Source organism: Pavona decussata, unplaced genomic scaffold (genome assembly GCF_977016875.1).
Source record: "Pavona decussata unplaced genomic scaffold, jaPavDecu1.1 SCAFFOLD_6, whole genome shotgun sequence".
In the NCBI taxonomy this organism is placed as follows: Eukaryota; Metazoa; Cnidaria; class Anthozoa; order Scleractinia; family Agariciidae; genus Pavona; species Pavona decussata.
In genome coordinates, this window is record NW_028145430.1 from 7,483,037 (window position 1) to 7,495,000 (window position 11,964).

The 11,964-nt window shown below is 37.1% G+C and overlaps 2 protein-coding genes across 3 annotated transcripts in view; one reads left to right on the plus strand and one right to left on the minus strand.

Moving 5' to 3' along the window:
• Window positions 1–3,514: 3,514 nt before the first annotated feature.
• The window catches only part of LOC146489555 (monocarboxylate transporter 10-like), a 13,810-nt gene continuing 5,360 nt past the window's right edge, over window positions 3,515–11,964 (minus strand). Inside the window, exons 2-5 of one of the 2 annotated variants that reach the window (XM_085109469.1) lie at window positions 5,816–6,402; window positions 5,078–5,447; window positions 4,417–4,478; window positions 3,515–3,733 (exon numbers count right to left, since the gene is read on the minus strand). In XM_085109469.1, the coding sequence (XP_084965595.1) occupies window positions 3,728–3,733; window positions 4,417–4,478; window positions 5,078–5,447; window positions 5,816–6,402 (1,025 nt within the window). In that variant the 3' untranslated portion in view covers window positions 3,515–3,727. The remainder of the gene's footprint in view (window positions 3,734–4,416; window positions 4,479–5,077; window positions 5,448–5,815; window positions 6,403–11,964) is intronic. The other variant, XM_085109465.1, reaches the window with a different exon arrangement.
• LOC146489556 (uncharacterized) overlaps window positions 11,111–11,964 on the plus strand; it is a 2,772-nt gene continuing 1,918 nt past the window's right edge. The window contains exon 1 of the mRNA XM_085109453.1: window positions 11,111–11,864. Coding sequence (XP_084965579.1) covers window positions 11,269–11,864 — 596 coding nt within the window. The 5' untranslated portion in view covers window positions 11,111–11,268. The remainder of the gene's footprint in view (window positions 11,865–11,964) is intronic.

An 11,964-nucleotide genomic window follows, 5' to 3' on the forward strand; every position in this document is an offset into this window, starting at 1 on the left:
AAAATTCTTTCGCTGACGACATTGATTGGGGATCAATGCCAAAAAGGAACACGTATATTTATGACGGTTGCAAACGGGAAACCACAGCATGACCTGCCAACCTTGATTACTATAGCTGTGAATACGAACGCGTGAAAATCATTGTCAGACTTCCTGCCTCACGTGCAAATGCAACTGTTCACCCGGTGTACAGGACACAGTATGCTAATACAGTTGTGTTTGTCAGTAGAAATTAACTTTTCTGGGAACTTTCTGGCAAGCTGTATTTACGGTAATTCAAGTACGTACGATCAGTTTATCGCTTTTAACAATACAAACAGATAGTGAGCGAATTAGCGAATCAACTGAGCTTTAATTAACTAAAAATAATCTGACTTCCTGTCACGTACAACGGTGCATACTTTTCAAATTGCTTAATTGATTATTATTGTGGTAATATGCACACTATTTTACACTTATAATCCTTTCTACTAGATACAAATTGGATGACTATTTTGATTAATAAGTATTTTTCAATATTTTTTCGCAACTAACTTTCTAACACTGACCAATTCAATTGAAAAAAATATTCAACTAGGCTTTTGTTGCCGCTGGAGTTGTCCTTTTTTATCTATCACTTGTCTTCAGACGTAATTTAATCATGGCAAGACAATGAACAGTAGAAGAATGCTCTCGTACGTTTTGCTCCCTGATTAAGCAAAGTTACATGTTTGAACTATCAGGACATATGGCTATGCAACTGAAAGCTGCCTTTAAGCTGAAAGTTTGGTCGGTAACATCGTTTTATAATCATGCATCGCGCAATAAGTGTTTCAGTTCTTCATGCTCGAATGACGCGCGAAACGGGTGCAAGTATGCCGCGATATTGGCTTCAACCTGCTGTACCAAAAAAAGTAACGTATGTCGCGATCTTGGCGTCATTTCGGTCCACCAAAACTAGCAGCGTATGATCCGATAGAGTGTCATTTAATTTAGGGAAAATCAAATAAAAAAGAAAAAAATTGGTTTGGCAGTTTTTCGTGCAGTGAAAGTAACCGTGTTGTAATGATACAAATTGGATGACAATTTAGATTAAATACTTCTCAATATTTCTTAGCAACTTTCTAAAATTGACAAATGAAGAAAAAAGATATATATATTAACCACTAGGCTTTTTATTGCCGCTGGAGCTTTCTTTCTTTCTTTTTTTCTGGACATATTGCTATGCAAGAGGAAGCTGCATTTAAGCTTAAGGTTTGGCCGGTCACATCGTTCTATAATCATGACGCAATAAATGCTTTCAACATGCTCGAATGACGCACGAAACCGAGTACTGACAGTCGTGGTTGGACACGGTCCGCAAAGCAGGCTGGGGTGAGTTGTCGGTTCGAGCTCAGTTGCAAGAAAGCTTCGTGCAGTGCAGATCTCAAGGAATGAAAATTTTTAACTTCAAGAAGGCAGAGAATTGGTATATTCGGCAATTTATTCGACAACTTCAGTTTCTCCAGTTACCATTTGCTTACATCGAGTGACTGATCTAACGTTCAAAACGTTGGTTTTACACCGCGATCCTATCGATCAGTCGAAAGGCGTACAGCCGAAACTGCTTTCACTACTGCCAATGTATTTACCGCTTCAATAATTGAAAAAGCAATCCTGTCGGCTTTCTTATGTCCATTGATAGCTATAAAAACGTATCTTTTGCTTTATGATTGACGATCATGAGCTCGAAATCCAGGCACTGAAATATCCAGAGGTTCGCGACAACAAGAATCTAACTCTGGTGGCAATTTACAATCTAGCTGTAATAAATGCTGTTCGTTTAGTGCTGTTGACTGCTGTAGCTAGTGTATGTACAAATGGGTAAAAGTTTAGCACAAAGGTGTGCACCTCTAGGGGTGTATGAGGGTATCCCACGCCCCCACCAAAAACATTTCATCGATTACTGTCGCCTAAACGCTGGCCAAGCGTGTGTCCGTTGATTTTCTGTGAATTGGATTTTATTTTTTTGGAATTGGAACTTTTAACTTTTAAATAGTTTGGAATATGTTGATGAAGATGTTGTTTTTTATTATTTTTATTATTACTATGACATTCGTTTTTTCTTTAAAAAATTTTTGCTTGAAAATTAGTCTCGATATGGAATTTTTTTTGTATTTATAATAATAATAATAATAATAATAATAATAATAATAATAATAATAATAATAATAATAATAATAATACTTATAATAATTATAACAATAAACAAAAACAAACAAAAAAATGGAAAAGATAACAAAAGCCAAAAAAAAAAAAAAAAGGAAATCCACAATCAAACAACAACAAAAAGAAATGTATAATAAAAGTCTACAAAACGATGAATGGATCGATCGAGTTGGGAATTAAGTAGTTACTGCAGGAGTTAATGTATTAAGACAGCAACAGAAACTAGACAGAGGACTTTACATTTTTAATCACTTTTATTACTTCACTCAACAGCAACTACACTAGAAGCTTTGAACGCGCTGTCAAACTATATTTACATACATAGCAAAGATTTGTTGACAGCTTATCGATGACAAACTAATACACTTCGCAGTACGTCAGTAGACGCTGAAATCCGCCTTCGCTTTGGTATGAATTGCATGTGTAGCTTCGGCTGAGCAAGGCTTGATGGACCCTTCTCCACAAAATTTCAAAACCACTTCTGAACTGTGAAGTCAGCGTAATACAATGAGAAAAAAAATATAGAAATTGAAAGGAACATTTCTATCGATTAAAACTTGACAATAAAACGACGAAAGTAAATAAAAACAACTTATCACTTATCGTGTTTACAAGATTCAGAGATTTAATTAATTAGAGCATAAAAGTATGTATACTAAAATGACCTTTAAAATAAAGAATGCTTGCTATTTCTATTATTTAAGTTCTAAAGGTTAAAAGTGATCGATCTAAAATAGAAACATCGACTGGTACAAATTTGGTAACAAAAGGTAGAATTACACCAAGATGATAAAAAAAAAAAAAAAAAAAAATGACAGGTTATTTCTGGGAATTACTAAACACAAAAGGTTAACTGAAGGTCACTAACGTCAGGAAATACGTAACGGCCTGATGCAAAGAAACTTTTGTTATTTTGGAAACAAACAACTTTGGCACATTTGATTAAACGGTCCAAAACAGAACCCTTGCTTCTTGCGGAATTCACACCTGGACAAATCAACGTTTCATCAACGCCAAAAAAATTAGGCACTACATCGAGATATAATATAAACTGATGTAGACTTGGCTAAAATCACCTGATTATTTCGTTCTTTAATCTGTTTAAAATGGGAAACAAGTTAATTCCAGGACTTTTGTTAGCAAAATAGGTTAAGTTTGTCAGAAATTTGGATGACAACTTTCTTTTGTAACCCCTAACATGACAAAAAAGAAAGGCAATTATCATACAACTCATTTTTATTTTAAACAGGTATTTTGTGATAACAGCAACTGATCATGATGGAACATTCTGTTAAACTGAGTAAGTCAAATAAAGAGCAAACTAAGAAAAGAATGCCCAAAACTTTACTTTAGGGAAAAATATCGTATTTCTATGGTTTAACAGTAACGCTCTCTGTTACTACTTCTTCGACATTCTGGGGATGAACTCTCGACTGTTTCTTGTTGATAACTATTAATACCATGGGAATTAGAAATGCTGTCAATAGCACACCTCCCGTCATGTAGAACGAATAGGCATAGTTTCCCGTCTGATCGGCCATCAGACCTGTCAAAGAAGACGAGAATAATATGTCTATAAGTGACATTGAAATGTAAGTATTGTTTTTCTTTCTGTATTTGCTGGTGTTGATGCCGTTGACCTTCCTCCCTTAAATTAGGAATCGATAGTATTAGCTGGCTTAGTTACTATACTGTTTCATTTGAGAGTGCCGGCATTAGGATTGTGTTGGCGTTTAGTTCTACAAAAAATTCTCGAAACACTTGAGTTCGAGTAAAATGTCAGCACATAAATGATTTCACTGTAGAAAGAAGGGTTAAAACAGTGTTTCTTTGTAGTAAAGACAACTTCGTACTTCCATATTGATAAGCCAGGAATAAAAAGTCATACTTCTTTCCCTATTCCAGTACTTTGAAATGTCTTAGAAACGCTTCATATAGAATTTTAAGTAATAAAAGTCCTCCCCTTGGTCATATTTTCATTGCCGGACAAAACTATCAACAGCTAAAAATAGGCATTATATTGATAATAATTCCACTGGCTTGCTGGCCTTTCTTTGAATGAACAAGCGAAACGATAACTACCACTGGTACCAATTTAGGTCGCATTACTTTGCCGCGAAACTTTGCTAGCAAAAAAAAAACAGAGCTGAAAATACAATACTTACAATGCCATACAATAATTTTGTTAGTTAATTTAAAAAACGTTTATTCCAAACTTAAAGTCACTACCGATGTAAATCTTGACCCCCATTTCCGATTGAATAGTTTCGTCATGTGAAAATGAGGCTTTGCTGTTAAAAATAAATAAAAGAGAAGAATTTTGCTTTTTTTTTTTTCGCTCAGCAAGTTCTTCAATCAGCCCAAAATTAATCGGCTTGGAAATCCGAAACTTTCTTTATCTCTCCAAAAGGAAAAAAAACATAAGCAATGAAAAACTGAAGCCGGTTTAAACTGTGTGATACGCTGCTCGAGCTGTTCCCTTATGATTTTGACACAAAACCAGTTTTCGATGTCCCATAAGTCAAAATAAAATACGACGATGACTCAACCGACCATATTTAATGAATTTTTAAAGAACAGTAACCTACGAGAGTATAGAAATGTTGGGCTAGACCATGGACCAGGCAATGGTCCAGCTTATGGCCCACCCTATGGTGAGTTGCTTTTCGATCATCGGCACGTGCTTGACCGCCAAGGTTTGTTCTTTAATTTGGTTTGTTTTGCTGCTTTTATAAAGTTAACAACAGCTACTACTTAACAACAACTGATTCTTGTTGCAGCCAAGAAAGAAAAGAAAAGACAAAAAACATGAATATTTCCTTGGTCCATGGCCTGGACCATTGCCTGGGCCACGGCCTAGCTTAAGTTTTTTTATACACCCATAACCTACCAGCAATAGGCCCACCAGCCGTTGCAGCCATGGCATAAAACACATTGTTGATGGCAAAAGACGCGGTTCTTCTCTTAACATCGACGCAACTAAGCAAAATATAATTCTGAGTTGTTATAAAAACGCCATCGCTCAGGCCATATGCAACACTGAAGGCAATCAAATGCCAGTACTTTGTGGAAAATGGCAGCAGAAATACGGAGAGGCCAGCTAACAGCACAGATGCTTGATAAATATAAACGGGATTCACAGTTTTCTGGTTACACAACTTTCCTGATACCAGCCGTGCCATGGATGAAGCAATGCCAATCAGAGTAAAAAGGCGAGAGGATTCCTGTGCCGTGATTCCAATATCTTCAGAGAACTTAACCTGAGAGAAAAAAGTAGAATCATATCAAAAGAGATTGCCATCTTGAAAATAACGTAATCATGGTTGGTTTGAACTTAGTGTTGCACATGCTGTGATATGATGTGTGATGTGATAAAAAACAATGACGCCTCTTTTTCAACCAACAAAAAAACAAACAAACGAATAAATAAACTGCAACTCGCCCGCACTTTGGCTTCGAGTTTTGGCTCGCGCTCATCATGCTGTTGTGAGAGAGTGATTATTTCGGTTTAAAGTTTGGAGATGACATTATTCCTACTCGTAGCAAGTAAGTTAACTCTCTCATTCCCTTTCTTGTAAGAGAGAGCTAAATAAGATTTGGGTTACATATAAATAATCCATCCGCTAACCAAATTGATGTAAACGATGTACATTCCAAAACTTGCAAACGTTAAGGAAAACACCATAGCAGTAAAAGTGGGAAACGTCCAGACGCTGCAGTACAAAGAGATTCCCTTGCTTTCCTTTACTTCATTTCCATTGTTTTTTATTGTCTCATCTTGAACTATATTTTCCTTGTTCAGGTTGAAAACCAGGCTGGGGATGGAGACCAAAGCGAAAGATGCTGTCATTATCCTTAAAGTACCTCTCCATCCAAACGAGTCCAAAAGTACTTGAAGCAATGGTCCTGTGTAAAGAACACCCAAGCTTCCACCCAATGCTACAATACCAGTAGCCATGGGCAACTTTTCTTGAAAATGTTGTCCAATAACGAGATAGCAAGAATTCATGATTAAACAAGCTCCTAAGCCGAGCACCAGGCTGAAAGTGAAGTACATGGGAGTGAGGCTCTGAAGAAATGACGTCGATATCAAGCCCGTGATGCATAGCACCCCTCCGAAAAAGGCCGCAATTCGACAACCAAAGCGATCGCAGAGATAGCCAGCCAGCGGACTTGCAAACCATAGCATCCCCAAAGTTGCTGAACCAACCAAAGCTGAAAAGGAAGACATGGGAAAATTTTGAAAATGATCCGTTCTTCAATCGGTGTCACACGCATATTCAGAAAATGAAATCCGAGTTCTCCCAAGAGCAGTTGAACTTATGACCCTTAGATCACTAGTTTGGAGGCGCCACCACCGAGCTACAGGAGTCATGTGTGAGCTAGGCCATTGAACAGGAAAAAACCACGCAGAGCAAATTTCGCCGGAATGATTTATCAAGACACAAGACGAGAGCAATAATTTTGACGACAACTTTGCCTGCTTCTCCTCTGATTTACAAAATCCAAACCTAGCTCAAGACGAAGCAAGAAAACTTGAGCAAGAACTAACAAAAGATGAACTATTGAACGCCTTAAACGGTTTCCAACCTGACCAAACGCCAGGTGATGACGGTTTCACGAAATGATTTTATGAAACCTTCTTCGAAATGCTATGGAGGAGTCTCCTCGACTCTTTCAACGAAGCCTTTCAAACAGGCAAACTGTCTATATCTAAGAGAAGAGGAATTATTTTAGCTAATACCAAAAGATGAAAACAATCTTATGGTTTTAAAGGGACACTGCCACGGTGATTTCGCTATATTTTCGTCAAAATGGCTCGAATATTTGACACAGAACCTTTTTCCTAACATGAAATTTCTGTTAGAGCACCGGGAAGGAAATATCAAGGGATTTTCCGGGGAAGAACAAACTATGAGCAGTTTTTGACGACTTCTCTACAATACACAAGAGGAACTTGAAAAAATTGGCCAATTTTTTCAAGTTACAATCCATTTCCATCCTAGCCATCCCCAGCCAAAGATAATGAATACTATTTCTGTACATTATAAGGGTTATTGTTGACAAAACTGAACCATTATTTTGACGATTCCACTGATTCAAATATGTTTTTTGGCTATTCAAAGTAACAAAAAAAATCGGTGACACTGCCCCTTTAAGTAACTGGCGTCCAATAACATTGCTTAATGTCGACTATAAAATATTGGCTAGAGGTATTGCAAAAAGAATAGAGACGAAGATGCCCAAATTGATTCATTCGGACCAAACAGGGTTCGTAAAAGGACGATCCACTGGTCAAAATGTGAGGCTTTTAAATGACCTTATGGAATTTACCGAGTTAAACAAAGTCCCTGGAATACTACTCTTTATAGACTTCGAAAAAGCGTTTGATACATTAGAATGGCCTTTTATCCATCACACCTTAAGGTTCTTCAATTTTGGCCCGCACATTCAAAAATGGATTTCAGTACTCTAAAAGCGGAGCTATAAACGGCGGATACATGACTGATTATTTTCGAGTGTCAAGGGGCGTAAGGCAAGGATGCCCGCTGAGCCCTCTGTTATTCGTCCTATGTGTAGAACTTCTTGCACAAAAAATACGACAAAACCCGGAAATAACAGGTATTGAACTGCCTAATTCCATTGAAGCTAAGCTAAGCCAGTTGGCTGACGACACCACATTAATATGTAAGGACACGATGTCATTACGTGAAAGTATGTCAGTTTTGGGGAGCTTTGGTGAAATTTCAGGTCTAAAGCTAAACAGCAAAAAGACAAAGGCTATGTGGATAGGCTCTTTGAAAAACAACAAAACTAAACCCTTAGAAAAAGATGTTCCAGCAGGCCCAATTAAGACTTTAGGAACCTTTCTTTCAAACGATAGAGACAAAAATACCAATTTGAATTTTGTTCTAAAAATTCAAAAGATGGAAACTCAATTAAATATCTGGTTGTCTCGAGACCTTACACTCATGGGAAGAACCCTGCTTGCTAAAACTCTAGGAGTCTATAAACTGGTGTATGCAGCCTCAATGTTAACTGTTCCTCAAGAAGTTATTAAAATTTTTTATGGAAAAACAAAAAAGATAAAATAAAAAGGGAAGTTCTTTTTCAAGAAACAAGTAAAGGTGGCCTGAACTTTCCAAACTTTGCAACAACAGTTAAAGCACTCCGCTTGAGTTGGATTGGTAGACTGCTGAACAGTCCTACTATTGATGCATGGATCGCTATTCTAAATGCTTTTTCGAAAAATATGGAGGTTTTTTAACTTCTTGCTTAAGTGTAATTATCATATAAAGAAACTAGACAAAAATTTACCGTCTTTCTACTTACAAATACCAGAGTACTTTAAGGAATTACGTCTAAATCGCCAAGATAAATACAAAAGTGACCTTGTTTTATGGAACAATGAAGACATAACTACTGAAGGTAAATCGCTGTTCTGGAAAAGTTGGACCGAAAATGGAATTTACTACATTCAAGACATTCTGAATGAAAATGGAAAATTCTTTACTTATGAAGAATTTAACCGCAAGTACAAAATAAAACTTAATTTTCTAAACTATTTTCAAATCCTTTCATCAATTCCAGCAAACCTCAAATCAAAGGCAGCTTCTACACCCAGACCTATGAACTTTATTCTTGATTATTGTGATATATTTGACTTATCTAAGGACAAATCAATTCAACTTTCAAAAATGAAATGTAAAGACTATTATCATCTCCTTAAAAAAAAAAAACAGAAGTTACATCAACAGCCGTGAAATCTTGGGCCAGACAATACCCTGATATAGAATGTAAATGGTAAAAATTATTTAAAAATATACCCCGCCTCTCTACTAACAACAAACTGAGACAATTCTCCTTTAAAATGTTACACCGTATTTTAGTGACCAAAAAAGAGCTCAAACGATTTAAAATAGCATATAACGAGGAGTGTTTTTTCTGTAATTCAGCTGATTCCTTGGAATATGCATTTCTGGAGTGTCCTGTTGGTTTAAAGTGCCCATAACCCCCAAAATTTTTTTCGTTTAAATAAATCTTTGCACCTGTTCGAAACGCATTGAGCCTTTTTGCGCCTTTTTTCAACTAAATCTTGACTTTTTATAAGCTGTAAAAGTTACGAAATCTAGCCATCATCTGTCCCATGACCGAGCTGGTAAGGGGCATGGGTCTATTCCTTACATGACGTCACCAACTGCTTTGCATGCATTTTCACAAAGACTTAATACAATGCAAATCAGTTTGTGACGTCAAGTAAGGAATAGACCCATGCCCCTTACTAGCTCGGTCATGGGACAGATGATGGCTAGATTTCGTAACTTTTACAGCCTATAAGAAGTCAAGATTTGGTTGAAAAAAGGCGCAAAAAGGCTCAGTACGTTTCGAACAGGTGCAAAGATTTATTTAAACGAAAAAATTTTGGGGGGCTATAGGCACTTTAATAATAAGCACAAAGTAAATTTTACTCCATCTAAACTACAGTTCCTATTTAAAGACTATGATCCACCCCGAATACAAACTCAATTTCAGATCCTTACTGTGCAAAATCAGAAATATTACTACTCATGCAAAATGTTAGAAAAACCTTCAAATATTCTAGAGTTGAAGTAAGCGCTAATCTTACAATGGAAAGTTGAAAAATGGGAAATTTAAAATTAATTTAAATTAGCGAAAACGCACAATTTTTTTCCAGTGACAAAATTCGTTCTTTTCTTACTGCTTTCCTGTTTTTTGTAGCGTGTAACCCGCAGTTGTAGGTAATCTAGTTGCTGTTATGTTTAAGGCAGTATGTATTGAATTATAAGTAGAGGCCTTTATTGTTCAGTAGCGTAAGAGGAGTTCTTTGCACACTTTATATCCGTTAAAATAACCCGATTGGAGAGTGGCCACAAATTGAAAAATCAGTTTGTAATTATAAGGTCAAACTCGGTTTACCCCCCCCCCCCCCCCCCCAAGGCTGTTGTTAGATCTATATCAAAGAATGTTTTTTTTTTTCGCAATAAGAAATATCATCTAGAACCGAAAAACAAACTGATATTTAGTGCCAAATAGTCCTTCCTTTAAGTTCAGTTCCTACTTTCCGATGATATAGTCTCAACGATTATCACGAGACCGTTTTTCCGATCTAATTTTTGCTAATTAATTGATTGATTTCCTCGAATAATTCGAGAATCCGGCCGTATTTTGAGAAATAAATCCCGAAACCTTTGAAAACACATAAATACCTCGCCAAAAATTGAAAATGAAGGTGGGTTTCATTTTTTACCGTGGCCGCGATTTTATGATTTTGCTTGATATTTCTGTGCACTCGCTCTTAACTCTTTAACATGCATGTAGTCAATGGTTGTGGTCACACTACAGCTGATCTTTAATTGCGTAAAGTCAAACTTAACGCTAGTTACGAATATTTTGTCTTATCATCTGAGCTAATAAGGTTATTTAACCAACGCAAAGGTATTCAAGAAGTGACATTTCGAAACGATTAGCCAATCGTAAGAGCGAATCCCTTCAGAAGACTGAAAAGCAAACTGAACGCTCGAAACATCAGCTCTGGAATGTCTTTACTGTGGATAAATTACCAAATAAAACCAAATATTCGTTTCCACTCCCCTGACTGACGCAGCGCCACCATTTCATCAGAAACTAACCCCCTTATTTTAAAAGATCATTGCGGCCCTTAAGCCTGCATAAAATCGTTGGTTCGTGAGGAGCAGGGTTGGCGCAGTGGTAGAGCACTCGCCTTCCACCAATGTGGCCCGGGTTCGAAAACCGGACTCGGCGTCATAAGTGGGCTGAGTTTGTTGGTTCTCTATTCTGCTCCGAGAGATTTTTCTCCGGGTACTCCGGTTTTCCCCTCTCCTCAAAAACTAACATTTGATTTGATTTGATTTGTGTTGTGTTTAGTTGAGTTGATTTGAATAAGCGAGTTCGGAGTTCCAGCGGTCAATCTCAAAATTGCGTGTGACTGGGAACGAATCGGGATAAAATTCACACTTACATGCTTTGCTGAAAGGAAATAGTAAGCAAGTTCGGAGAACTAGTGGTCGATCATTTCTTGTTTACTGTATTTTTCTCGAGATGTTTGCCCTCTCGAGAGAGAAGAGAACATTAGATGACTTTAGGAGATGGAAAGTCCCGCAACTAAAAGAATTTTTACGAAATCGTGGTCTGAAAACAACGGGGACCAAGGACGAACTTACTGCATTGGCTTTCGGTGCGGAGCAGCTATCTGTACCTGTGAAACTAACCGCGGAAGAGGAAATAATACAAAAAAAAAAGCAATACCAAAGTCTTCTTAACGTAAATGGTGAGCAATTACCAGATCCGTTCACGGAACTTGAAGATAATTGGATCGGTGAAGAGAAGGGAGTTGAAAAATGGCCACCAATCTTACAGATACAAATAGCGGAATTTATCCTAACAGCCGAGCAAGGGAGCGATCTTGGCAAACGCCTTCTCAGTGATTATAAAGAGGGAAAAGCGTTCAGCTATTTCGATTCACAATGGCTGAAGGAAGTTTTCTATCACCCCATTTCAGACACTCATGAACTTTGCTTCTTGAAGTCACAATCAACACCTTCGCAAAGAATAGGCAACGTACCACACAAGATTTGGGTTTGCGTAAAAAAGATAAATGGCACAGTGGAGGCCGCTTATTGCACATGTTTTGCCGGGTAAGCGATTGATTTCATGTGTATATAACATTATCTGTGGAAGTATAGGTAATATATAATAATATAATAATTTATTTCTTTCAGAGCGCCATTTACAATG